Source organism: Ascoidea rubescens (genome assembly GCF_001661345.1).
Source record: "Ascoidea rubescens DSM 1968 unplaced genomic scaffold ASCRUscaffold_1, whole genome shotgun sequence".
NCBI classification, from domain to species: Eukaryota; Fungi; Ascomycota; class Saccharomycetes; order Ascoideales; family Ascoideaceae; genus Ascoidea; species Ascoidea rubescens.
Window position 1 is genome coordinate 476,165 of NW_017962913.1, and position 27,118 is coordinate 503,282.

At 32.8% G+C, this 27,118-nt stretch overlaps 12 protein-coding genes across 12 annotated transcripts; 3 read left to right on the top strand and 9 right to left on the bottom strand.

Annotated features, from left to right (window-relative positions):
• Positions 1–113: 113 nt before the first annotated feature.
• Positions 114–2,928, top strand: CDC48 (AAA family ATPase CDC48). The gene has a single exon (XM_020192226.1). The coding sequence runs from the start codon at positions 291–293 to the stop codon at positions 2,817–2,819; it is 2,529 nt and encodes an 842-aa protein (XP_020049747.1). The 5' UTR covers positions 114–290; the 3' UTR covers positions 2,820–2,928.
• Positions 2,909–4,841, bottom strand: ASCRUDRAFT_73298 (glycoside hydrolase family 5 protein). The gene has a single exon (XM_020192227.1). The coding sequence runs from the start codon at positions 4,556–4,558 to the stop codon at positions 3,047–3,049; it is 1,512 nt and encodes a 503-aa protein (XP_020049748.1). The 5' UTR covers positions 4,559–4,841; the 3' UTR covers positions 2,909–3,046.
• On the bottom strand, positions 4,827–7,316 carry ASCRUDRAFT_73299 (MFS general substrate transporter). Its single transcript, XM_020192228.1, has one exon. The coding sequence runs from the start codon at positions 6,940–6,942 to the stop codon at positions 5,323–5,325; it is 1,620 nt and encodes a 539-aa protein (XP_020049749.1). The 5' UTR covers positions 6,943–7,316; the 3' UTR covers positions 4,827–5,322.
• ASCRUDRAFT_95473 (uncharacterized protein) lies at positions 7,060–7,523 on the top strand. The gene has a single exon (XM_020195184.1). It carries the CDS (start codon positions 7,177–7,179, stop codon positions 7,450–7,452), a length of 276 nt encoding a protein of 91 aa, XP_020049750.1. The 5' UTR covers positions 7,060–7,176; the 3' UTR covers positions 7,453–7,523.
• ASCRUDRAFT_95462 (MFS transporter) lies at positions 7,523–9,389 on the bottom strand. Its single transcript, XM_020195183.1, has one exon. It carries the CDS (start codon positions 9,298–9,300, stop codon positions 7,594–7,596), a length of 1,707 nt encoding a protein of 568 aa, XP_020049751.1. The 5' UTR covers positions 9,301–9,389; the 3' UTR covers positions 7,523–7,593.
• On the bottom strand, positions 9,390–9,719 carry ASCRUDRAFT_95461 (uncharacterized protein). The gene has a single exon (XM_020195182.1). It carries the CDS (start codon positions 9,668–9,670, stop codon positions 9,479–9,481), a length of 192 nt encoding a protein of 63 aa, XP_020049752.1. The 5' UTR covers positions 9,671–9,719; the 3' UTR covers positions 9,390–9,478.
• A 661-nt stretch (positions 9,720–10,380) lies between these two features.
• Positions 10,381–11,405, bottom strand: ASCRUDRAFT_73302 (Fig1 domain-containing protein). The gene has a single exon (XM_020192230.1). The coding sequence runs from the start codon at positions 11,050–11,052 to the stop codon at positions 10,429–10,431; it is 624 nt and encodes a 207-aa protein (XP_020049753.1). The 5' UTR covers positions 11,053–11,405; the 3' UTR covers positions 10,381–10,428.
• Positions 11,406–11,465: 60 nt separating this feature from the next.
• On the bottom strand, positions 11,466–11,755 carry ASCRUDRAFT_73303 (uncharacterized protein). Its single transcript, XM_020192231.1, has one exon. The coding sequence runs from the start codon at positions 11,652–11,654 to the stop codon at positions 11,499–11,501; it is 156 nt and encodes a 51-aa protein (XP_020049754.1). The 5' UTR covers positions 11,655–11,755; the 3' UTR covers positions 11,466–11,498.
• A 4,973-nt stretch (positions 11,756–16,728) lies between these two features.
• ASCRUDRAFT_73304 (uncharacterized protein) lies at positions 16,729–18,518 on the top strand. The gene has a single exon (XM_020192232.1). It carries the CDS (start codon positions 16,985–16,987, stop codon positions 18,200–18,202), a length of 1,218 nt encoding a protein of 405 aa, XP_020049755.1. The 5' UTR covers positions 16,729–16,984; the 3' UTR covers positions 18,203–18,518.
• Positions 18,519–19,015: 497 nt separating this feature from the next.
• Positions 19,016–19,468, bottom strand: MXR2 (peptide-methionine (R)-S-oxide reductase; the record flags this gene model as incomplete). The annotated part of the gene is made up of 1 exon (XM_020190192.1): positions 19,016–19,468. One exon carries the CDS (start codon positions 19,466–19,468, stop codon positions 19,016–19,018), a length of 453 nt encoding a protein of 150 aa, XP_020049756.1.
• Positions 19,469–19,951: 483 nt separating this feature from the next.
• ASCRUDRAFT_67550 (uncharacterized protein) lies at positions 19,952–23,743 on the bottom strand (the record flags this gene model as incomplete). The annotated part of the gene is made up of 1 exon (XM_020191402.1): positions 19,952–23,743. One exon carries the CDS (start codon positions 23,741–23,743, stop codon positions 19,952–19,954), a length of 3,792 nt encoding a protein of 1,263 aa, XP_020049757.1.
• Positions 23,744–24,646: 903 nt separating this feature from the next.
• ASCRUDRAFT_95556 (uncharacterized protein) lies at positions 24,647–26,997 on the bottom strand. The gene has a single exon (XM_020195186.1). The coding sequence runs from the start codon at positions 26,819–26,821 to the stop codon at positions 24,785–24,787; it is 2,037 nt and encodes a 678-aa protein (XP_020049758.1). The 5' UTR covers positions 26,822–26,997; the 3' UTR covers positions 24,647–24,784.
• Between the last annotated feature and the right edge of the window lie 121 nt (positions 26,998–27,118).

Here is a 27,118-nt window from a genome sequence, read left to right on the forward strand (position 1 = left end):
AAAATCAGCAGAACGACCGGCCGGTGGCGGCAACCGCGGCCGGGCAACAAAAAGTTCCAGAAGGTCCCCGCGGCGTACGTTTTCATTTCGTTTTTATCTGCTCTGAGGATGGTGGCGAATTGTTCTTCAAAACTTAATCAGCGTCTCCAGTTGCTTATAAGTAGTTCTTTCTAAGTTATCTGGAATTTTTTTTGCTTCAATTTCTTTGTTCTACAAATCTATTTCTTTTGCTTCAGAGTTCTTCAATCTCTGTTCACTCTCACTGCCCGTATTCTCAGTTTTTTTAAAAGATGGCCAAAAAGGAGCATGAGGAAAAAAAACCTCTTCTTGATGGTTCTGGTGCTCAACCAGCAAACTCGAAGGAAGAATTCACAGCTACTGCTATCCTCAGACGAAAGAAGAAACCTAATGCTTTAATCGTTGACGACGCTCTCAGTGATGACAACTCCACTATTTCAATGAACGAAAATACCATGGAAACTTTAGAATTATTCAAAGGTGACACCATACTTGTTAAAGGCAAGAAAAGAAAAGATACTGTCTTAATTGTCTTAGCCGACAACGACGTTGAGGATGGAACCTGTAGAGTGAATCGTGTCGTTAGAAATAACTTGAGAATTCGTCTTGGAGATATCGTAACTGTCTTTGCTTGCCCTGACGTTGAATATTCTACTAAAATCTCGGTCTTGCCAATTGCTGATACTGTTGAAGGCTTAACTGGTTCATTATTCGAAACCTTCTTAAAACCTTACTTTGTGGAAGCATACAGACCTGTCAGACTAAATGATCATTTCATTGTTAGAGCTGCAATGAGACAAGTCGAATTCAAAATTGTCGCTATTGAGCCAAATGAATACGGTATTGTGTCCCAAGACACTATTATCCACTGTGAAGGCGAGCCAATCAATAGAGAAGATGAAGAAAATAACTTGAATGAAGTTGGTTATGATGATATTGGTGGCTGTAGAAAACAAATGGCCCAAATTAGAGAATTGGTTGAATTGCCTTTACGTCATCCTCAATTATTTCAAGCCATTGGTATAAAGCCTCCAAGAGGCGTCTTAATGTATGGTCCTCCAGGTACTGGTAAAACTCTTATGGCAAGAGCTGTTGCCAATGAAACCGGCGCTTTTTTCTTTTTAATCAATGGTCCTGAAATCATGTCCAAAATGGCCGGTGAATCCGAATCTAACTTAAGAAAGGCCTTTGAAGAAGCTGAAAAAAATGCTCCTGCAATTATATTTATTGATGAAATCGATTCAATTGCACCAAAGAGAGACAAGACTAATGGTGAAGTTGAAAGAAGAGTTGTCTCTCAATTATTAACTCTTATGGATGGTATGAAAGCAAGATCGAATGTCGTTGTTATTGCTGCAACAAATAGACCAAATGCTATCGATCCTGCTTTAAGAAGATTTGGTAGATTTGATCGTGAAGTTGATATCGGTATTCCCGACGCCACTGGTCGTCTTGAAGTCTTGAAAATTCATACCAAAAACATGAAATTAGCTGATGATGTTGATTTAGAAATCATTGCTTCTGAAACCCATGGTTTTGTTGGTGCAGATATCGCCTCATTATGTTCTGAAGCTGCTATGCAACAAATCCGTGAAAAAATGGATCTTATTGATTTAGATGAAGACACTATTGATGCTGAAGTTTTAGATTCTCTTGGTGTCACAATGGAAAACTTTAGATTCGCTTTAGGCAAATCTAATCCAAGTGCTCTCAGAGAAACTGTTGTTGAAAGTACTAACGTCAAATGGGAAGACATCGGTGGTTTGGATAAGATTAAAGATGAATTAAAAGAAACCGTCGAATATCCTGTCTTACATCCAGATCAATACACAAAGTTCGGTTTATCTCCAACAAAGGGTGTTTTATTCTATGGTCCACCAGGTACTGGTAAAACCTTATTGGCTAAAGCTGTTGCCACTGAAGTTTCTGCAAACTTCATCTCAGTTAAAGGTCCAGAATTATTGTCCATGTGGTTTGGTCAATCCGAATCCAATATTAGAGATATCTTCGATAAAGCTCGTGCTGCTGCTCCAACTGTTGTTTTTTTAGATGAATTGGATTCAATTGCTAAAGCTCGTGGTGGATCTGTAAGTGATGCGGGTGGTGCTTCTGATAGAGTCGTCAACCAATTGTTAACTGAAATGGATGGTATGAATGCTAAAAAAAATGTTTTTGTTATTGGTGCTACTAACAGACCTGATCAAATCGATCCAGCTTTATTAAGACCTGGTCGTTTAGATCAATTAATTTACGTTCCATTACCTGATGAACCTGCTCGTTTATCTATTTTGAATGCTCAATTGAGAAACACACCATTAGAACCAGGCTTAGATTTAGCTAAAGTTGCTAAAGCTACTCACGGTTTCTCAGGTGCTGATTTATCATACATTGTTCAGAGAGCTGCTAAATTTGCTATTAAAGAAAGTATTGAAGAAAATATAAGAAAGGAAAAAGCTAAAGAAGAAATAGCTAAAATAAAGGCTGAATATGAAAAAGAAAACAAAATAAAAACCGAGTTTGAAGATGACGTTAAAATGAATGAAGAAGAGGAAGAAGAGGAAGAAGAAGATCCAGTGCCATATATCACTCATTCTCATTTCGAAGAAGCAATGAAGACTGCTAAACGTTCCGTTTCAGATGCCGAATTACGTCGTTATGAGGCTTACGCCCAACAAATGTCTGCTTCAAGAGGCACATTTTCCAACTTCAAATTTGGTGATGAACCTGCTGGCTTCAGTTCATCGGGAAATGGTAATGCTGGAAATGATGAGGCTGATGATGATGATGATCTCTACAGTTAGGCTTGTTGATATGGAATTGTTTTAGATATTCAAAACTCATTTATTTTTTTTCATTTCCTTTTATTTTTATAGTAGATTTAATAGTATTACTGTGTCTTATATTTTTCACGTATCAAAAAAATAAAATAAAATAAAATAAAATAAAATTAAATAATAATAAAGAAAAATCTTTTAAATGAAAATCGATGTTATATTAGATAAATCAGAGAAAACCGAAAAACCGCAAACTATAGAATTCCATTAAATGCAATTCTTTCAAACTCTCTTACACCATCTAAAAAGCCATCCTCCCATTCCCAAAGAAACTTGTTTTCACCTTTAAGGATAATGTGTTCATTCAATCTAGCTGCTTTCCAGGCATTGATTCTTCCAATTCTTGAGCCATAAAACTCTGAAAAAGAATAGGCATCTCCCCATCCAGCTAGAAAACCATCACTATATCGATCTGTTTCCCATTCCTCTGAAGGGTCTAGTTTTTGACATTTTTCATTATGCTCTTCGGATTTACGCATCAAGATATAATTAAGATCATCCTCAGTAGCTTCTTTGATTATTGACATGGGTCGATGAGGAATAGCACCTCTGTTGACCATTGATCTAAAACTCCATTCACTATATTCAGAATTTGGAAGTTTATAGGTCCAAAAATAACAACCAGATCTAGCCCTCATATTATAAATGTAAACCTGCTTTCTTCCAAAATCACAAGTCTTCGAATCACGATCATTGAAAAAGTACTGTTTCCAAGAATTTTCATGAATGTAACAAGAATATTCGCCAATTATAAAATCAAAATCAGCTGTGTCAACACCATTAAGTACAAAATTATCCATTTCTTGAATGATTTTATCGGGTCTTTTTTCTTTATCTTCTCTTGAATTGCAAAAGTATTGGTGATGATCAATATCAACTGATAGCCAACCATTTGCAATTGCAGTATGATTTCTTAACCAATTAATCCATTGAATAGGATTCCAACTATCTGAAATTATAATTGGAACAAATTCGTTTTTTTTACGAATAACAGTTATACTTCTTTCGTAAAACTTTCTCAAATCATCAAATTTGACGTCTTTTTCAATTTCACTTAAGACTTCAAGTCCAGCTATGTTTTGATAATTGTATATATCGTTTGCAATAAATTTTAATAAACTAAGAGTGGTTATTTGATATGTAGTGTTCTTCCAAAAGGGTGATTTTGAGGAGATGATTCCAAGGTTGTTATCAGTATCACCTGCACCTGGAACAGAAGAAATAGTGATCAAGATGCTGATATTATAATCAGAGGCCTTTTTGATATAATTTTCTTTTAGGATCTTCCAGGCATTTTCATAAACGCCAGCAATAGATTGCATTGGTGTAGAATGACAAAATTTGCCTCCATTAACATGCCAGTAACCAATTGGGATTCTTATCGAAGTTACACCCACTTCCATTAACCATTTCCATTCTTGATCATCAAGATAATTTTTCCAGTGATTTTCTAATAGCTCTCTAGTTTTTGAGACACCATTTTTTTGGATGTGTTTTTGTATAGCATCAAATTCATTATCGGTGCCCTCTATAAAAAATTCATCAAATATTAGTTTTTGAAGATAAAAAAGACTACCAAAATTAACACCCAAGTTTCTTCTTGACAGGAAAATATTTCTTAAGTTTGGTTCAGCACCTGCGTGGACTGCTGGAGCTGCTGGTAAGAGGGTGTTGTTAAGTAGTGCTAATTTTATTTTTTTCAACATTTTTCTGCAATTGATTTAAGGATTTATCTGATTGAAATATACTGGAAAACAATACTTCCTTGAAAGTGCTTTGTTGCAGATGCACTCAATGTTCAACAAGAAAACAGACCAAATATATCAACTGATCAAGAAACAATGCAAGAGAGCTGATTGTCTCTTGCAAAATAAGACTGGAAATCTTTAATCAAAGCTTAGTTTGATAGAGCTCGATTGGGCTTGAAACATTGTGGATTGGATAACCTCCTTAGCACAGGCTTCCCAGTGGTTCTCTGTTCAGCAGAATTCTTCCCAACAGCTGTTACAGTGTTTCACACAATGATCTACAATAACCAACACGTCCAATGAAAGTGGTACATTCCATGTGATTTCTGTCTCACCAAAACCCCAAAGATTGCAGCAATAGCTACATTTTATTGGAAAGTTTGATGCTATGGAAACTACAGAGATAGTAGAGATGGAAAAGATGAAAAAATGCTCTTGGTTATTGGTTCATTTATCCAAGCTGTCATACAATCTTTGAAGGTCGTAGCTTTCCCTCCAATAGGCTCCTCTTTTTTTTAGCAAGAGAATGGATAGACTTGACACCACCACCAAGCCAGCTACAGCAGAATATAGTGCACCAGCACCCATTACTCTTATCAATGGCTCTGTAAAGAAGGACCCTGCTGTTGCTAGTATTTGTCTCATGAAATTGTTTAATGCGACTCCTGTGGCTCCTCTTCCTGGCAATGAATCGACAACATAGGTTACAACACAACCTATTGTCAACATCGAAGCAATTCCAAAAATAAAGGTTCCAAGCAAAGGAAAAACCAGTGGGTTTCTTTTTGAAAACACCAACCGGTTATCAATAAGGAAATTGGAAAGAAGATAATGGCCATGAGCATATTGTATGATATTCTTGCTTCTGGGGCTAAAAACCCATATTTTTTCTCGTATTTTTTTAATAAACTATCCACATATTTTCCACCTAGAACTGATGCAACAATATAACCAGCAGAGTTCGGAAGATAAACTAAACCAATGAGCATTGGACCAAAATTATAAGGTTCTTGAGAGTATAAGTTAGAAAGAGCAATATTGTTAATATAAACTGGTAAGAACGTTATTGAAGAAAAAAATACAGCTAAAAACACTGGAGGGTATCTAAAGAAAATTAATGATCGCACAGGTTGAAAGACATAAATGTAAATTGTATTTTTAATATCATAATCTTCTTCATGATTATTTTCGAGCTCTTTTTCAACTTCCTTAGTAATTCCTTTGATGTCTTGGTTATGAATTCTTGCAACTAGATTTGGGTCACTTGAGTCAATTTTTGATACATTTATTGGGCCAATTGTGTCCACTATTGGTCCTTTTTCAAGATTTTGGGTTACTAATGATCTGCTTTCAATTTTCTTTAGTAATCTGTTGATGTTTTCCCCGTTATTATTATGATTGACATCATTATTGTGTTCTTTGTCATAGTTTTTCTCAAGATCACTATTACTGGAATCTGCTTCATGGTTTTCTCTTCTGCTTGCTAATACACGAGCAATTGCATCTTTGCTACTTTGCTTTCTTAATGTCTCTGGTAAACCAAATAAAATTACAAAGTCCAAGAATCCTGAAAATATCACAAGAAACCATTGTGTTCCTCTAAATCCAAATCTTGTGGCAATAGCACCACCAATCAATGGGGCAAGGAATGGTCCCATCAACGGTCCTAGATAAAATAGCCCCATTGCAGTACCTCTTTCTTTTGGGGCATATAAGTCAGAAATAGAACCTGCGCCAACTGATTGGACAGATGCTGAAGCTGCTCCAGATAAGACTCTAAAAGCTATTAACATTCCGATGCTTGTAGATAAAGCACATCCAATCGAAAAGCAAAACATTAAAAAAAAGGATATTAGATATACATTTCTTCTTCCTTTTCTTTCACTTATTGCAGACCACCACAAGGGAAAAATACCTAAAGTTAAAAGATAAATACCCACCGATATATTAACTAAATATGTCTGCGTGTTTAACATCTCAATTACATCCTCCATAGCAGGAAGAAGAATGGACGTACCCATGGGGCCAATTATTGAAGCACAAGCAACCACAATTAATAAAAAATTTTTGTATTTATTTGGGAAATCTCTTGGATCATTATACTCTGGTATTAGACAAAAGTGCGACAACAACCCTCTTCTCTGGTTTTTTGGGACAATACTTTTTGTTCTCGATAAGGTATTCGGATTACTCTTCGCATTGAGTTTTTCAAGGTCTGGATGACCATGTATTGTCTGAACATTAAAATCATTATCACTGTCTGATTCCGTATGCTGTCTTTCATGAAAGCTTTGGTTATCGTATTTCTTTGATTTCTGAGAGTTGCTTTGATTATAATCCATGTGGCCAAGTTTGCAATATTATTTTATATTATTCGGGGTTATTCTAAAAAAGCTTATTTTCTGTTTTGTTATTCTTGATGACAAATAGATTATACTAACCCGAAAACTAGAAAACTAGACATTTGGCGTTGGATTATAACCTCCAAATTACAAAATTTCAGTGATTTCAATCAGAAATATACCCCAGAGCATTAATGACATTAAATCGTTGAATCATCTTAATAATTTGTTCTCATGATCAACAACAAATATCTATTTGACTCATCAGCATACACTGAACAAAATAATGCGTCAAACCTTAATCTCACAGCAAAATCGCTATCAACTCTTTTGTCTAGCCTTTTTGGGCCACGGCGGATGATTGGCCCTTTTCTTCACCAAAGCAGTTTTCTCTCTAGGTCGATAAATTTCTCGGAAGCAGGTTTCACTGCCAATTCACGTGAGTTTTCCCATACAAAAGTCGGAATATCGCGATCAGGTCTTGCAAAAAACCAGCTGGATCGAATTTGAACTTTCTTCCAATTTCGAGAAACGGCTTTCTCTTTTGAGTCCAGCCCTATCCGACCGGCATTTAAAGAAACACCGAAAAGTAACCAATTATAAAAGAATATTGATGAATAACTTATATGCTGCTATCTATGTTGTTTCGCTTTATTTCAACTTATCGTAAAGTTGCTCAAGATCATACGTCTCTCTCCAATGTCTCCCCCTTTTTTTGAGAACTATCACACAAACACTAGAAAGAACTATCAACCCAGATAAAAGAGTGTATAATGGACCAACACCCATTTTTCTGATTAGCGGCTCAGTGAAAAACGTTCCTGCAGTTGCAAGAATCATTCTTAAAGAGTTGTTCAACGCAATTCCTGTAGCACCTTTTCCTGGCAATGAATCAACAATATATGTTAAAATGCATCCAATTGTTAGCATACAAGCAAAACCAAATATAAACGTTCCAATTAATGGAAAAATCCAGTTTGTCTTTTGATCAAAACACCACCCCATAATTAGTAAAGACACTGGATATAGTACAATTGATATGAGTATGTTATATGAAATTCTTGCTTCTGGAGCCAAGCAGCCATGTTTTCTTTCATACTTGTTCAAAAGAAAATCAACATATTTGCCACCAAAAACAGATGCTATTATATACCCAATCGAATTGGGAAGATAAACTAAACCAACAATCATTGGACTAAAATTATATGGCTCTTCTGAATAAATATTACTTAATGCGACATTATTAATATGAACAGGCAAAAATGTGATGCCCGAAAATATTATTGAAAAAAGAACAGGTGGATATTTCATTAATGTGACAGATTTTGTTGGTTGAATAATATAAAAATAAATTGTATTTCTTACTTTTTGCACTTTTGAATTATTGAGTGAATTTGAATCACTATTTTCATGTTCATTTGACGCAACCTCAATATCTTTTTGGCCTTTATTAATAAATTCCAAACCTTCTTTTTCAATTTTTTTGGGGGAATTTGTAGATGATTCTGAATTAGACGTATCTTTGCTTTTATTCTCTATAACTGCAGTTTTTTCAATATTTTGGTTTAAATTATTTTCACTAATCATTTTTAAATCCACTTTTCGTAAAGTTTCAGGCAAGCCAAATAAGATTAAAACAACTAATATAGCAGCAAATATCACAATAAACCATTGAGTTCCTCTAAATCCAAATTCTGTAGCTATAGCACCTCCTATCAACGGAGCCAAAAATGGTCCCATTAGTGGACCCAAATAAAAAAATCCCATGGCAGTACCTCTTTCTTTTGGTGGGTATAAATCTGCAATTGAACCAGCAGCAACAGATTGCACGGAACCAGAAACGGCACCCGATAATGCTCTAAATGCTAATAACATTCCAATATTAGTAGATAAAGCACATCCAACCGAGAACCCAACTAAGAGAAAGAAAGAAATCAAATAAACATTTCTTCTTCCCTTTATTTCACTAATGGCAGACCACCAAATAGGAAAAACACCCAAGGTGAGCAAATAAACACCAACCGACATGTTTACTAGATAAGTTTTGGTGTCAAGTTGATCAATCACATCTTGAATAGCAGGCAATATTATCGAAGAGCCCAAGGGACCAATTGTTGATGCTAAAGCAACCAAAAAAACAATAAAGTTTTTGCAAGTATTTGGAAAGTCTCGTGGTTCTTCATACTCCGGTAGAATACAGAGGCTAGAAAACAACCCTCTTCGATCAGATTTTGCAACAATTATTGGCACTTTCTTCTCTTGAATTTGAGAGTTTGTGCAATGATTTGCTTGAATTTCAGAATCGTTATCGAAAATTTTATCTTTTTCAAGAGAAGCAACGGGAATAGCTGGAACCATCGTAATCAGAGAAACAGAAGCAGTTGAATTAGCAAATTATTCACAGATTTTCAACAAGTATCTTTCATTTCATGATTTTGAGCAAATAGAAAGAATCCAAGATTATTTATATTATTGCAACTCATAATGAAATTTCAAAGGTTTTAATTCAGCTCGGTTTCTGATCAAACTTACATAATTATTTAACCAAAGCTAAAACATTTGAAAAAAATATTGACAGGTCGGTAAGTTGTTTGGAAGCAGTTTTCAGTCGTAAAGCACGTGCTTTTGGCAGCTCAAAACCCAAGCATTGAAATTTCCGGTATACTTCCGACCTATGGTTTCTCGAAACTGTTTTTTCTTTTGCGGAAAAACAAAGCTGTGATTCCATTAAGAAGTTTGTTGCAGTCTGTCACGTGCCGGGACTCAATAGCCCTACTTTTTTTTGGTGGAGAAAGTCAAAATATATTTCGTGAAAAATTTTATTATCCTTCCAGCATTTGGACCATTAAATATTCAAGATATGAATTCATAGCAATACCAAGCAGAGTTTCTAATTGTAAGTTTTTTTCGATTTTGTTTTGCTTTCAATATTTGATAAGAATGAAAATAAAATGATGATTTAATAATGCATAGTTCAACTGATTATACTAGAAATTGAAGATAAAAAACATCATTGAAATTAGTCTTTCACCCCTATCTGATTTTTTTTCGTTTCTTACTAAATATTGTATTGCAAAATATATTTCTTTAAACAAGGAAAATCGAATTTTTTACTAATTTATAACCAAGAAATGTGGAACGTTTAAACTACTGGTATACTAGTAATATATATATATATATATATATATATCATTAATAAATAAGTTTGATTGAATTAAAAAGAATTCTTTTATTAAAATAAACCTATAAATAAGAGTTGAGAGCTTTAAAATGTTTTATAAAAAAATGGGAGCAATAAAATAAAAATACAAGGCTAAAAATGAGTAATTGGAGAATTAAAAATTAAATTTTAACAAAAAAAAACAAAAAAACAAAAATAAAATAAAATAGAATAAAATAAAATAATAAAACAAAAGTATAATATGATATGATATAATAAAAAAAAATATAGTTAAAGAAATTTGAATATTATGTTAAACAAAAAATTTAAACTTTGGGTTCAATTATCTCCAATTCGACTTTTATATCATCAATATGTAATATAATCAAAAATATTGATACAATGCAGTAAAATGTAAAACTAGTCCAAGTTAAGGCTTCTGATTTTGATCCAATATTACCTTCAATTATATACATGCTTGAAGGCTCAACCAATTGAACTCCTGATTTGATAGCAATGTGAGCCCACATTGCTCCAACTGCCCATATTAATGTTAGAACAAGAGATAAAATCACTGAAAAATTTTTGACAGCTTCTCTGTAAGGCACAAACGGAAAAGAGCAATAAAATAGAAAAACAAATAATATGATATTCAAAATTATGGAAGTCCATAACAAGTATGGTTTAATGACATGTTCTTGAATTGACGTTGCAATTCCAACAATATCTAAAGATCCAGTTGCATCCGAATCTGATGTACCATATAAAGAAATTGCTTGATATTTATTGTATAAATCCAAGTTTGGCGTATAATCACAAGTCAAACTTTCGTCATCATTATCAGCATCGTTTTGTTGAATACAGGTTCCATAATATCCAATTCTAATGGACATATAAGCAGCATTTGTTGAATTTTTGACTTCATATGCCTCTTCGATTAATCCATACATTGGTGAGGTTTCGTTGTATCTGTACTCAAGTAAATATATTGACGAAAATGAAGACGTTGTTTTTGTGCTACCCAACAAAAGAAATGACATTAAAAAGGCTGTTATAAATAAAAATATCATTAAAAAGAGTCGGGGCATTCTTCTGATAGTGAAGAGAGCAATTGAGAATATCATTTTTTAAATGATTGGATAATAGTTTATTTGTATATTGTTTGTTTATATATTGTTTGTTTGTTTGTTTTCTTGGTTTTGATTTTTATTCGAGTAGTATGTAAGAAGTTTAATGATTTGACTAAAAAATAGCTTGAAATCCATATTATTTGAAGAATATATTACCTTTTATAATAAATTGCAATCTCATCTTATCATTATTCAATTTGTCAGATTTCTTATATTAAAAGATAGAGCATGTTTCAATTTTTTTGAATTACTTATATTTCACTCATTTAACATAACAATGAATCAAAAACAAAATTGTTTCCGATGTTTTCTGCTGGTTTTCGATATTTAAAACCAGATCTATTACAGGTTATCCTATTTATCATATTTTTTGCTGGTGGAGTTGAAGAAATCAAAGCGATATAGTAAGATATTCGATCCATAAAGGTGGGAACTAAAGTAAAACAGAACCAGCGTCCAGGGGCAGATAAAAAGAAAAAGAAAAAGATGGACTTTAACTGAAAACAGAACCCATCGAAAAACCAAAAGCAGACCATTAACTTTTGTTTTTAAAATAGAAATGTATTTTAGTTTTCAGCACAATCATCATCATCACCAATATTCTCTGAGAGCATCTTGCTATTATAACAAATAGCCATTGCTTTTAAATATTATTTTGCAATCTCTAATATATTCAGTTGTGAGCTGATTGAGCCATTTTCCAATTGAATTTGACCATCGCGAATTGAACACTTTTTAGCAGAAAACAGAACTTCAGAGCGCCGGAGCCGGGACATACACCCAACTCTGAATTAGGGTTCAGAAAATCCAGATTAAATTTTGCTCGTATGCTTATTACAGCCTTTCTCAGCAGATAACCGTGATATTATGCAGCAGCTACTAAGCGACCATCATCATGGTACTATAGGTATGTGTGCAGATAAGACGCCACCATGCATGTACTGGACAGCTCTGCCATACCAGTCAAGTAGTTCAAAGCTAGATTAGCTACATAAGTGATATATAGCAACAACAATGCTTAAGGTTTGCAACGGTCAACATTTTTACTGAAATCGAGCGGTTGTGTGTAGCCTGCATCTAGGTTACGCAGTCCGCCTAGAACAGGTGTTATCTCATGACCATTCCATTCACGCAGTGCACGCTTGGACCTTTTTCTTGAAAGCAGATAGAAAAGATAACTGGAAAAACATTGGGGAAAATATTTGGAAAACCTGATATGGAGCTGCCAGACTAGCAGATAAGAAATCAATGAATCTCTTTGCTATTCAGTTAATCTTTCAGCACCTTGATATAAACCGGTAGTAATGATAAGTCACTGAATGTCTCTCGATTTCTATTTCGTTTCCCAAACAATTCGGAAACAAAAACTACATGTTGTTTGCCCCAGATTCCTTCACTTCCTTCCCACTTATTTTGTTTTTAGACCTTTTCATTGAATTTTTGAATAAATTTTTTGGTTGTTAAAAATTTGAATGCACAAGAACCAAATTCACTAACTTTAATATTTATTGCCTTAGATTGCCTTTCTTAATTATATCTGAAGAATTTTGAAGAATTTAGATGGTGTTAGAAAAAAAATTCAGCGGTTCCTTTTATCTATTCACTTTTTCTTCTTTTTTTTTTCTGTTCTTACGATTGGTCGTCTACAAATAAAGTATTACTTTAAATTACAGTAATCATTCAGGATTTGTTGAGAGATATAACCTTTAATGTAGCAGTTATTTATAAGTAAAAGTGATAACTCTTAATCCAGGTAAACGAGATCAAGAATATTTTGCTTTCTTGAAAAAGAAAGTTGAAAAGGCAACAATCAAAACACATGAATTTTTCAAAAAAGTTGCAAAAGATTTTAAACAAATATATCAAATATATACATTTAATGAATTAGTGAGTTGATAACCTGATAATAATAAAACCTTGAGGTTTTCATTAGTTTTTTTGTTTTTTTGTTGTTGTTGTTTTGCTTTGCTTTGTTTCATTTTGTTTTGGTTTCTTTGGTTAATTCTATTTTAATATGAACTTTTGGTTCTGTTAGGATTTTTGCAACTTTCCCATTAGTAATGGTTTCAGATTTAAAATTTCAAGGAGAGAAATAAAAAGAATTTTAGATGGATCTTTTTTTTAAACCATTTACATAAAGGACTGTCATGAAAAAACGCAAACAGGGAGAAATAATCAGATGAGTATTTTGGTTTATATCTTTTGATCAATGGGTTAAAGATTAAAGTATCTTGAAGAATTTTAAATTGAAAAATTAATCTTTATAATTTTAAATTAGGTGGGATAAAAACACCACAATAATTGAAAATTTGGGCTGTTAAATGAACCAAGACTATACAAAGGTGATAATAACAAAAAAAACAAAAAATCTGACCAACAGTGAAACCGAATAATCACCAAGGGTACAATTAAGTCGAATAAATTGACCATTGATAAAAAAATAATAGAATCAAGAAAATTTAGTATTGCGTTGATTATTTTTATTATTTATGTCCAAAAGAATGTATATTCAGAATACATAATTTCTTTTTAAACGTGTCTTTTCATACATACAGAAACTAGATCTGCTTTGATTTTTTTTTGTTTAAGCTTATTCCAACAGTTGATGTTTTTTATTTTGTCTTTATTGTTTATTGCTTAGCATAATACCCATAAGAAACAACAGATTGATAAAAAGTGGATACAGTTTTAAAATTCATTACATTATAAGCTTAAGTGATGTAATAACATTATAACAGTTGAATAGAAAAGTAAAGGAAAAAACAATCTGAATTTGATGATTATAAGATAATGAAATGATTTCTTTACATTAAATTTTAAAAAACATCTGAGTAAAGTGAAAAAAGCAGATGGTATTACCTGATTAATGAGACTGCGGTAAATTGTTAGAAAATAATCCTGTTATGTGAGGTTCAGGTTCACGTGAAAACAAAAACAGGTGAAAGTTTATCTTTGATTTCCGTTTAAGAGCAATTTTTGCTCTCAAAATGAAACGACAAATCCTAATAGAAGGAAGCGAGTAATTCTATTTATCCAAATGAATTATTGGATTCGATTGGGAGTAATTGTAAAGTATTTTTATTTTGGATGAAAAAAATAAACAAATAGAGAAGCTATGAAGAAAATTGAGAAGGATTTAAAGAGAATTTTAAAGAGTATTTGTTGTGTGGGAATGATCTAGCACAAATTAAGTTGAGTAAGAAAACCTTTAAAAGCTTGAGCAATGTATAAGGAGATAAATAAATAATAGTTAAGTAGCTAAATAGATTGGTATTCAAATAATCACTCCTTATATGGTGGCAATCAAACAGAATAAAAAATAAATTAAAATAAGATTCAAGATTCAAGACAATAACAAAAATAAATATTTTTTCTCAAAGTTAGTTTATTACTGTTAGTGGAAATTTTCATTTTCTTAAATTGACAATATGATGTGAAATTACAATTTCAAAGATATCAAGATAAGAATGAAAAGGTTTGAAAAAGTTTGAAAAAACACTGAAAAGAATTTCAACAAAGGCCAAAAAAAAAGTAGTATAATGAAAAAAAAAAAGTTTAAGATGGGTTTTATTATAATTTTATTATGATTTTATTTTAATTGCACAATGGTATGACAATTGATCTATAAATTCATATTGCAATTGATCTAAATTAATTTCTTTTATTTTAGATTTGATTGAAATAGAAGTGATAATTTGTATAGTTTTATTAAGTTTATAAATTTCATAAAATTTATAAAATTTTAGTGGAAAAAAAATGTTTTTTTTCTTTGTTAGTAAACTATTCAATAGAATCTTTTACTCGTTAGCTAAAATTTTGAGATAACTATAAGGATCGTGAGTTCATTCTCCTGTTTGCAGAGGGTTTTCATTGAATTACCATTTGTGGAGGATAGACACATGAGCTAAAAGAAAGAAAGAGAAAAAAAGAAAAAATCTTAATAAATATTATATAGTACTATATGAGCTTTTCAATAGAATAATTAATAAGATTTTAATATTATTAACATTTTAATAATTTTTATTAATAAATTGATAGTCAGAAAACACAGAATTTGATAAAAATTGGAAAGAAAAAGAATAAATCGATAAAAATTGAAATTTTTGAAACAAAGTTGGAAAAATTTTAATAAAAAGTATTAATAATGAATTAATTGGCTTAAGAATTAATAGAATATTTTGTTATTTGTCCTATTGGATCGTTAATGAGAAAGAAAAATAACATTAAGATGAATAGCAATTATTCATTTGAATTTGCAAATAGTAAATAGAAAATATTAAATTCAAAGTTTTTGGTTAGAAATTAAATTAACAGGAAAAAGAAAAAACTCAATTTCGATCAAAAAAAAAAACTTGCTGAAAACCTATTTAACAAAATTTAATTGATTTAAAGCATTTTAAGAGATTGTTGAGCCATTTTGGTATGAATAATAGGTACGTTATTTCAGAAGCAAGAATATTAAAACACCATCAACAGCAACAGTTGTGTAACGAAGCACAGCAGAACATAAATCACACTGAGAACAAATATTTCAATGGCCAATCGACTGCGGTGTTGGCGATTTGCACCAGGACCAGTTTATTCGCAACACCAAGAGTTCCAAGCCGTGCGCGTTTATGCTTTTCTAGCAACAAAAATAAACAATTAGACCAAAGACCTGTACAAATATGCAGCACAACCAGGCATATGCACACAGCATTGAATCAAATCATGCCGATCTCGCACCAGATCTATATATAGAGTTTGGTGTGTACATATGGAACATTTGCAATTTGCTAAACATTATAAATGGATCTGCAATCGTCTGAGAGCAGATTGTGTTTGAACGGGGCCACAGCAAGAAAAACAAAGGGACACACGAAGAGACGCACTAATAAAACCCCGTTTGCGCAGCACAGTCACTGGATGTGTTTTGCTGTAAAAAATTTTCGAACCAAGGCGGGCAGTAATCTCAAAGCTCAGCGAGTCCTGATAAGAGACCAGCGAGACTCAGCGAGACCCAGACAAATATGTGGAAGATGAAACACAGGACAGTGTGCAACTCTGGCAATGGCTTGATACAGGTTTGTGACCAGAAGAACAGAAAAGACACAACAGTCGCAGAACAGCGCAAAAGCAAGAGCAAAGGCCAACGATGGCAGGCGTGGGCCACGCACAACGGCCTGCAGACACGCATACCACCAACATCGGCGCGCCAACCTAATGCAGTAGCAAGAAATCCAGACGCTTGACCAGCTGGAAGTGCGCACATGTCGGCAGCACAGCGTACACCCATGTACAGCTCAATCAAAAGGCGGGACTGTGTTCGATACAGACGCCGCGGCCAGCATGGAACTGCGCATTAGTACCGGCAGACAATACGCGCGCACGTGTCACGACGGCCGATTAGGGTTTATTTGTGGGTTCCTGTGCATGACACGATGACGATAAATAATAACTGTAACTGCTCTTAACAGGATCATATGTCTACGCTTCAATCACACACTTACCGAAGATATTGAGTTGTGCTGTGTTTCACCCAAACAAAATTTCTTTTTTGGTTTCTCTGCTTTTTCTTTCTTTTTCACTTCCCTCCTTTATTCTTCCTCTTTTAATTGCAAAGGTTTTCCTTTTTTATTTAAGATATTACTTTTCCTCATCTCTTTTATTTTTCATCTCCCTTCTCGCTTTCATTTATTGCTTTGGCTTCCTGCTCTTCCTGACTTTGCACCATCTTTTTTTCTCCCACCCTTTTCTTTCTCCTTTTGAAACAATGCCTTCGTTGCCCTCTAATGAAAGATACTTTTCCAACACCTCTTCCTCAAAGCAAAAACCCTTCCAGCTTCCTTCTTTAGCAAACTTGGGCCACATCTCTAACGAGGATCGTTTACCACGCATTCAGGAGCTCTCCATGACTGACAGTTCCAAATCCCAGGCTCCTCAGCTCCAGTCACATCCTCTGGCCTATCCTCAGCTATATCCCCAGCAGCAACTACCTCAACCCCAGAACCAACAACAATTTTCACAATCTTTCCAGTCGCAATCTTTTCAGTCACAATCTTCCCAGCCCCCTTTACAATACCAGTTCAACTATAACAATAATCTTTCCCAACCCCAAATGCTTCCTACAAATAATATACCTCTTTCAAATTACGCTCCAATTACCCCAATTGCTCCCTCTTCCCCTTCTGTCTCCAAAAGTGCTTCTTCCAGCTCAATATCAAAAAACCCCAATGACAAAATTCCTTCAAAGAAACATCTACATATAAGATCCGAACAACGAAGAAGGGAGAAGATTTCTGATGGGTTTGCTCAATTAAAATTAACTGTTCCAACTGTACGACCTGGCTACGATTCAAAAGCTGCTGTTTTAAAGAAAACCGCTGAATATATTGAAGTTTTGGAATACGAAAATAAAGTCCTTAAACACGAATTAGCTCTTGTGTCTTCCTATCCTGCTCCCCATCCTTCTCATACAATGCCTTATTCCTCAGCGCCCTCCCAAAATCCTTTTCCTCCACAGAATGTTCAGTTGCCTCCTGGTGCTCCTCAGCTTTTGCAGCCTCAACACACATCTACCCAATCTCAGTCCCACTCTTCAAATTTTTCTCATCAAAATAGCATTTCATCTTCCTCTGCTACATCGCCTTCTGCGTCTGCTCCTCCTGCCTCCTTAACCTCAATGTTAAACAGCAATCACAGTTCTATCAACATTGATCGTAGCTCCCAATCCTCAGCTCAATCACATTCTCAAAATGGCTTTCAGCGTCTATCTTCTTCTACTCAAAACACAGGAACAAAAAAATTGCCTCCTTTAGCTCCTGCTCAATTTGGCTTCTTGCCTGGAACTTCTCCAAACTCAAATCGCTTGCCTTCTCCAAGTTTTATGTTCAATCAATCAACTACTGGCAATGCCAACAGAATTCCAAATATCAACTCAAATCCAACCATCTCCAACTCATATTTTTCCACTTCTAGTTTACATCAATAAGCTGTTCCAAAATCATTTTAATTATATTCCAACTATTTCCAATCAACTTCCAACTAACTTCCAATTGGCTGGAAATTATAATGGTAATTCATTTCATTTTATGATTGTTTTTCGCCTGTATTTTACACTACTTCATTTCTTGATTTTTTCTATTTTCTATTTTTTTGGTTTTTTGGTGTGTGTTTTATCAAAATTTCTTTCTATCAATTTACTTTTTATTCTACTCCAATTTCTTTAACCGCTGCAATCACTAGTTGCTATTTTTATTTAACTTATTTTTTGATCTATTCAAATATTTGCCAGTTAACTATTTAACTACCCATCTTTTTCTTTTTTTTGGTGTTGTTGTAATATCATGATTTCCATTTTCATTTATACTTATATTTATATTTCTATACTATTTCTACTATTTCTTCAATTTTTCAATTTTTCAATTTTTCAATTTTTCAATTTTTCAATTTTTCAATTTTTCAATTGCTTTGATTAATCAGTATTTTTATTAAATCAAAATTTAATCATCATACATTCAAATTATACACAAGAAAAAAAACAAAATCATTCATTTTTATTTACTTTTCATATTCATCAAGTAGCAATCTTACACTTCCATCCATATCAGCTGCGATTAATTTCTCACAATTTTAATTTTTTTTAATTTTTTGTTATTTTGTGAATATTTCCAAAAAAAAAATAAAAAAAAAATTCTCTTAAAAACATGCTATTTTATAATATATACACATAAAATTTTTTTTTCTGTCTTAAAAAAACTCAACTCAAATAAACTTGCTTAATATTGATCTATTCAATATTCAATTAATCGTCTGCTTTCTTTGGTGTAGGATCACTTGTAAATTTCAATGAAACACTATTAACACAATGGCGCTCATCTGTTGGCGTATTGAATCCTTCACCTTTGAATATATGCCCAAGATGCCCACCACATTTCGAACATAACATCTCAATTCTTTCCATACCAAATGATATATCAGTCTTGGTGACTACTGCTCCTTCAATCGCTTCGTAAAACGCTGGCCATCCACAGTGAGCATTGAACTTGGTTGACGACTTGTACAATGCCTGGTTGCATCCTGCACAGTTATATACTCCCTTCTCACTGTGCTGATAATATTCCCCAGAGAATGCTCTCTCAGTTGCTTTATTTCTCAAAACCTCAAATTGCATGGGCGTTAAAGTACTGGACCATTCAAGCTCGCTCTTTTGAATGGGATACGCCTCAGGAATGTTTGTAGAATAACCTTTGCTCATTCCCATCAATTTTATTGTTTTGAATAGGTTTCTCGAGTTCTGGAAAAGAGAATGGTTGTTCATTGATAGTAGTCTATAGTAAAAAATACTGATAACTGCTCTCCACCAGATATCTACAGTGTTTCTCTTATAAGCGCACATTATTCGAATCTTGCCATCGAAGGCAAAACTGAGAGGGATGACATCCAACATCCGGAAGCAGATCAGATCCGAGAAAGGAAGATAAGAAAAGTAAAGAGATTGAATATGAACCGTAATAAAACATTTGTCTATAAAAATTTATTTAACTATTAATGACCAATTGCCCCTGAAACTCTATTGAATTGAAAAAAATTTACAGAAATAAAACGTATAATAAATGAAAGTGATCAAACTTTGGCCTGGAGAATAAAAAACAACCATTACACTGATAAAAATAAAGATAGTAAAAAAATAAAAGAAAATAAAAATAAAAAAAATGGTAATAATTTTTGACTGATAAAATTAATAAGGATGACTCACGTCCACGTAAATGCTTTTAGTAATAGGAACTGATCTAACACTGTTTGAAAATGGCAAATTATATTTAAACTTACCTCTTAAGATTAATGTAAAGGGATAATTTATAATCTTTTTCCAATGTTTCTGTCCAGGATCTAGCAGTGGCAATGTTTTATCAAGAAAATCCAATGAATTAGCTGTGTTAATTACCATTAAATTATTGTTGTTTATGTTAATTATTTCATCATCGCCCTCACCATCATCCACAGGAGGGGGCTGTTCGCTTCTGGTGGTATTTTTACCAGGCTGTTTGAGTTTTATTTCTCCAATTGCATGGGTAGTATCTTTGTTGAAAAAGCCACCTTCAAATGATAGTGGCACATCAAACTTGTTTACATTTCCCAATAACAAGGTTACAAAAGTATCATCAAGGTTTTCCATATCTTGAACAGTTTTTTCAAACTCAGAGTCCTCCACATTTTTCATCTCATCCATATTCATGTAGTCATCCAAGCTATAGTGATTTGACTTCACAAAAACATCCAAATCAATATCAGTGATTTCCACTGTTAAAAACCCCGGGTTAAATCCTTCTACTTCCAAGTCAAAAACCAATTCATCAAAGCTTACTAAGATGTTTGTAACTTTATCGATTTTAACATTTGTTAAATCCTTTGTAGAGGCCATTAAAAACCCAGAAATAAAACCTAGACCTAGAATTAAAAGCATTGAAGAAACTAGCCAAAATATTGATTTAATATGTTGGTATCGAGAGTCATTTTCTTCTTCCTCAATATCATATCCGTTCAAAAGTCCTTCATTTATCGCTTGATAATTGTTTTCTGAATTATAAAAATCATGAGGAGAATATATTTTTCCTTGTTGTTTATAGTTTTTTTTTCTTTTATGATTTGATTTTCTTTTGGTCTTAGAAGTTTTGGAATTTCTATTATTGTATCTTGATTCAGGTCTTAAAAAATTATTTTGATTATCATATTCTTCTTGTGTATTATAGTTTCCATTTAAAGGTGTGAACTCATCATATTGAGCAGATGGTAAGCCTACATCATAATTATAATAATTATTGTATTCTTCATCATCATCAAAATCATCAATGTCCAGATCATCTGGGATCCCAGAATATCTCCTTAGCTCATAATTTCTCAAGTCAAATAACTTTGATCTTTGAGATTTAAGATCCTTTATTGATTTTTGGCCCAACTTTTGCAGTTGATTATTATGAGAATTATCATTGAATAATTTATGATAATTAATCAAATGGTTTTGATTGCGAGGATTGTTATATCGATTGTAAGTTGAAACTGATAAATTTGAGACTGATTTATAACGATTTAAATTGGGATTATTATAATTCGTATTTTGATTATTGTTGGGATTGTGATGGTTATAGTAATTATTAGGATTAAGATAGGAAGGAGGGTCATGGTAGTTTGCATATATTTGGTTATTAAAAGTACTACCAATATTTTGAGGATTGTTTAGATACCTGTTCACTCTATTATAATTCAGTTTATTAATAAAATGGTTATTTAGATTATTTTGGTTACTATATTGATGACTTATACTAGCCAGATTATTGTTATTGTTATTATTGTTATGAGTATTATTGTGGTTATTATTATGATTATGATTACTGTGGTTATTATTAGTGCCAATATATTTTGTAAAAGTGTTGTAATCATAATCATCAGTTGAATAGTCATCATCTAAATCCGAATAAGATTTGTGAGCTGGAATAAGATTAGGATCATCGTTTTGCAGAGAAATCGAAGTTATCTCTGGAGAATTATTAATAGCTGAATCAAAGTCATTTGTAGTAACCGTATTTGTTACAACTGAATTAATGGTTGAAATGGGTTTTTTGAATTTATAGTCTTTTTTAACTTCCGAATCCCTTTTAGAGATTCTTGTAGTGTTAAAGCCATCACTGTTATTACAACTATCAGAGGTGTTATTATTTGTAAGATAATTATTAATGTTTGATGTATTTTTATTAATTGAGTTGTTATTGATTGAGTTATTAATTGTGTTATTTGAGGGTAAAATTGAAGATGTTTGATTAGCTTGAGGAGGAATTCTTGATTTTTTTATGGTGTTGTTGATGTTATTATTGTTATTATTGTTATTATTGTTATTATTGTTATTATTATTGTTTGTATTTATGCTTGTAGAATTATTAGATTGGTTAGTGTTATGAATGCTATGAATGCTATGAATGCTACGTGCACTGCTATTGTTGTTATTATTGATTGAGGTTGGATGCTGATCGAGATTCGCATTTGAATAGGAAGTTGAAATTTGATCATTTGGAGCAGCGCTTTCATAAACGAAAGTTTCATCGCTATCAGAGTTGGATGCTTCTCCTATGGCACTTTCTAATCTTGCGGCAAATACTTCAGTTCTTGAGGAATTTGTATTGTTTATATTTTTTTTGGATATTCTTTTTGATAGTTTTTTCTTTTTTGATTTATTCGATTCACTAACCGAGTTTTTTTTCTTTTTAATAGAGTCTTTATTGTTGTTGGCGGTAGTAATATTGGTATTATTATTATTGTTATCATTATTATTATTATTATTATTATTGTTATCATTATTATTATTATTATTATTATTATTATTATTATTATTATTATTATTATTGTTATTATTATTATTATTATTATTATTATTGTTATTATTACTGTTGTTGGCATTTTTATTATTGTTATTATTGTTATTATTGTTATTATTATTATTGTTATTATTGTTGTTTATTGTATTGTTAATGAGGTTATTGGAGTTATTGGAATTGATGTTAGAGATGTCTATGTTATTAAGGTTGTTGGAAAGAATAATTTTTGAATTTTCATTATCTTTATTTGATTTAATATTGTCGTTATTGATGCTATTTGATGTGTTGTCGGGGGATTCTTCTTGAATGACATAATTTTGATTTAGTTTTGACTTTGAATTTGAAGGGGGTTTGTCCATTAGGAAGCTTCTTTTTGATCTTAGGGAAATGTGAGAAGAAGGGGGAGCAGGATGGTTGGAAAGATTAATGGAGATTGAAGATTGAATATCAGTTAGAGAATTTGAGTTTGAGTTTTGATTTTGATTTTGATTTTGGTTTTGGATCTGATTGTTGTGGTTGCTGATTGGGTTATTATTTACATGATGAATATTATTAGAGTCGAAATCAATTAGAGAGTTTCTAGAGGAATTGGGGTCAATAATTGAAAAATCGTATTGATCTAGGATATTGTTCGTGATGGGGTTATTAATTAGTTTTGGAACATTGTTAACATCGACAGTTTCAGTTTCTACAATCATTTTATTTGCAGAGTTTAAGTTTGAGTTTGTAAGAACTGTTGAGTTTGTCTTTGAAGGGTTCATTGTTTGAGTGATACTGTTTGAGTTGGCGGATAGATATACTGGAGGAGGAGCATCTAAAGAAGAAGAGAATTGCTTTGAGTTTTTATTTTTTGATATATCGTCATTATTGCTTGGTTTGATTTTGGAGCTACTTTTTTGTTGAAAATGTTTGGGAATTATGGTGAGAGGATTTGAGGACTCATTAGTATGCGATTGCAGATGAGGGTTATACAGGCTATTTATATTGGAAGCAGGGGGATTGTTTATGCTTTTATTGACGCTGGAGTCATTGAGAGTGTTCTTATTGTTCTTGATATTCTTAATGCTCTTGTTTTTAATGTTGGCGCTATGAGTTTGAGTACCATTAATGAGGTTCGTGTTTTTTGATTTGGTATCACTCAGGATCATATCATCATTATTCATTTTTTTTTTTTGGATTTTTTGGATTTTTTATGTTTTTTTGACTGAAAACAAATTTTTGATTGATTTTTCTATCGCGATTAACTTTTACTTTTGCTGGGTTTATTTGTTTTGCTGAGATAGTAACTAAAGTATCAAGATTTAAATCAGAAAACAAAAGCGCTTTAAAGAATTTTGACCCTTATTTGATCAGCTTTCCTGAGCCAAAAACCCAATAATATAAATAACTTTGAGAACTGGAAGATAAGCTAAGATAACTTTAAACAGCAACCAAAAAAGGAGTCAGAGGCCAGGGCAAAACAACGCTGTGAACCACCAAAAACTGTTGCTGTTGCTGGGAAGCAGAGGCCAGAACTTGTTGGAAACCACCGGCAATGAGATGTGTTTAAGGGGTGAAGGAGGGCTGACTGGGAACTGTCAACAGGAACAGGACAGGAGCAGGGCAGGAGTAGGACAGTTTTGTGAAGTATGTCTCGAGAGCGTTGGTGTGGAAGTTGCTGCTTGTGCTGTTTTTGCTGTTTTTGCTGTTTTTGCTGTTTTGAGTGCTTTTTTTTCTCGCCATCAGTCTCACTATTTATATTCCAGCAGCCCCGCCGTGTTTTCGCGCACACGAGCCCTGCCGCGCTGGCTTTTCTCCGTTTTCACGAAGCGGCAGGTTGTTTTGCGCGCGTTGTCCCACGTTGGAGACCCTGTGTTTTGGGCGTGGGCGCACTCCGGAGATCGCAGTCGGCGAAAACACAAGCGCAGCGCGCTACAGACGAGAGCGTGACGAGAAAGCAGCAGCGACATGAGCACAAACAGCGTAACGAATAGAGAATAAACAGCATAAGTAACAGAGAATAAACACTGGGTGGAATAAAGAAAATGCTGGTGTTTCGATGACCAGAGTTTGCTTGGATCATTATTCTGTTAGGCAATTTCAGCTTTAGAAACTTTAGGCTTGTTCACCAAACTTTCTCTTTGTGAATCTGCTGTTGATGACAATATAAACCGTAAAATATATACATTAAAACTGTATCAACTGTACTTATCACTGACTAAAACTCAAAATAATGCCCATCCTTCGAAATCTTCTTCTACCAGCTCTTTTTCATTTGCATTTTTTTGATTCTCCTCGTCCTTTTCATTCTTTTCATTCTTTTCATCCTTTTCATTCTTCACTTCTTCGGGCTTGGGATGGTTTATTTCCAAACACTTAAACTTATTTTCATATCCTCTGTCCTTTAAATAATAATACCATCCTGGGATAAATCCATTGGCAAACGCATCGTCATCAAAACTGCAATCCCATCCATACTTCATTATATCTATCGCCAAAAATTTCCTCAATTTCCCTATTTTAAATTCCTCATCTTGTAAATCATTAATCAACCTTTCAATTCTTCGGGCCAACGTAACTAAATTATTGTAAAATGGTGTAGGTCCTCTTCCTCCATCCTTTGCCGTAAACTTTATCTGTCTTTTAGTTCTTTCAATAAGTTCTTTCTCGATTTTATCCTCTTCTTCTTTTCTTCTCCTTAGATCTCGAAATTTATTTTTTCTTTCCTCTTCTTTTTCTATAATGGCTTTATAATATTCGCTATTAATATCCAAATGTCTATCGCCTCTATCGCCTCTATTAACTTTAATTCTTTGGTTTTTTTGCTCTTCTTGCTCTTTTTCAAATTCTTCCAATTCTTTCAACTTTTCTTGACTAATCTTTCTCTTATAAAAATTCTCTCTTTCAATATACAACTTTCTCTTAAAATATACGACCAAGTTCTCAAAATCGCCTCCACCATATTTATCAACATATTCAGCCAAATAAAAACACGTTTTATCCAATTGTTCAAACAAATAAATCAACTCTTCTTTTTTCTCTTCTTTTTCTTGTTGTTCTGCATCTTGGTTTTCCATTCCCGGTAGCTCGATCTTATCCAACAATTTCAAATCACTTTTTCTTTTCTTGTTTTGTATCATTTCAATCATCTTTAATTCAATTTTACTCAATATATATGGGGTATTTTGACAATACTTTTTGCCATCTCCCTTTCCTATAAATTCACCTGGATACCCAAATCCAACTAGCTTTTTTTGTGAATTTCTTTGAATTCGCAAAAAATTCAACCCGATTATCAATGGATCTCCACTATCCATAATATTTGAATCAAGACCTCTTCTATCAAATTCATACAAGTGAAGATTAATATTCTCATTAAAATCTGGTTTGCATCTGTAAAGTGTTCTCTGAATAGCTCGAAATAATCTTTTCGAAACAATTTTATTAATTATTATATTATCAACATTATCATTTAATTTTATTCTCTTCAATTTATTTGTCAATTTATCTCTTTCATCTCTTTCATCTCTTTCATCTTTTTCATCTTTATCGAAATCTAAATTCAATTTATGCTTTAAACACAAATTGTCAACAATATAATCAGGAATCTCAAGCTTTTGATCATAGTTCAACTTTGGTCGATCTCTCCTCAACTCAATTAACACATTCATTACTTTGGTTATATTCTCTTTATCCATTTTTCTCTTTAAATCAGTAGGCTTCTTAATAATAATTGAATTCTTAACAATAACTTCATGTTCCTCTAAAAATTTTAATATTTTTTGAATCTTCACATATCGATAGTAGTGAATATCAATAACAGGCCCCCCCTCTTTAGCTTCATGTTTAGTTGCAATTAAATCGTTTGCTTCATCCTTAAATGTAAACTCATTTGTGTCCTTGTACCATCGAAAATTATAATCAATAATAATAGGATCATTTTCGGGATTTTCAATCAAATTCTTAGCATATGGAATCAACACCTCCTTTTCAGATTGAGCCAATGAACAAAGAATTAACGCAACAACTTGATCAACATTCATCACCATATTATACTTCATTAAAACAGAAATCACATTCAAACACATTCCTCGGTCATAGCGCTTATTGTTGATATACTCATAATTTTCCTCAATAATCGTTCTCAATTTATCTCCTGAATACTTTTTAGAATTATAGTCAACTGCCATTCCTTCAATTGTATCGTACGAAGTCTCCAAGACTGGAGCATTTTCAATCATTAAACTGGTGACAGACTTCATTTCGGTGTAAAAATAGTGCTTCAGGTATAGTGCGAATAAACAAGAGAGCGTGAGTTGGTAAATGATAAAAACCAAACAATTCTCAGCAAAAAGATAAAACAATTGGTCTTATATCCTGTGGTCAATTTCTTGATTTTTAATCACCACAGGAAAACAAAACTTGATTACCATTCAATGTTCAAATCAAACTTTTTATTGCTAATCCTGCTCTGCCCAATCCGGAAAAAGACCCAAAAAAGAAACAAAACCCTCTCAAAAAAGACACGCCCACACTGCTGGTACTTTTGAACTGAGGTG

Bases quoted from the DNA above. Each gene is read 5' to 3' on its own strand.
- ASCRUDRAFT_73303 (XM_020192231.1), bottom strand. From the start codon at position 11,654: ATGGATCGAATATCTTACTATATCGCTTTGATTTCTTCAACTCCACCA.
- ASCRUDRAFT_73302 (XM_020192230.1), bottom strand. From the start codon at position 11,052: ATGTATGGATTAATCGAAGAGGCATATGAAGTCAAAAATTCAACAAAT.
- ASCRUDRAFT_73298 (XM_020192227.1), bottom strand. From the start codon at position 4,558: ATGTTGAAAAAAATAAAATTAGCACTACTTAACAACACCCTCTTACCA.
- CDC48 (XM_020192226.1), top strand. From the start codon at position 291: ATGGCCAAAAAGGAGCATGAGGAAAAAAAACCTCTTCTTGATGGTTCT.
- ASCRUDRAFT_73299 (XM_020192228.1), bottom strand. From the start codon at position 6,942: ATGGATTATAATCAAAGCAACTCTCAGAAATCAAAGAAATACGATAAC.
- ASCRUDRAFT_95556 (XM_020195186.1), bottom strand. From the start codon at position 26,821: ATGAAGTCTGTCACCAGTTTAATGATTGAAAATGCTCCAGTCTTGGAG.
- ASCRUDRAFT_95462 (XM_020195183.1), bottom strand. From the start codon at position 9,300: ATGGTTCCAGCTATTCCCGTTGCTTCTCTTGAAAAAGATAAAATTTTC.
- ASCRUDRAFT_95461 (XM_020195182.1), bottom strand. From the start codon at position 9,670: ATGGAATCACAGCTTTGTTTTTCCGCAAAAGAAAAAACAGTTTCGAGA.
- ASCRUDRAFT_73304 (XM_020192232.1), top strand. From the start codon at position 16,985: ATGCCTTCGTTGCCCTCTAATGAAAGATACTTTTCCAACACCTCTTCC.
- ASCRUDRAFT_95473 (XM_020195184.1), top strand. From the start codon at position 7,177: ATGATCAACAACAAATATCTATTTGACTCATCAGCATACACTGAACAA.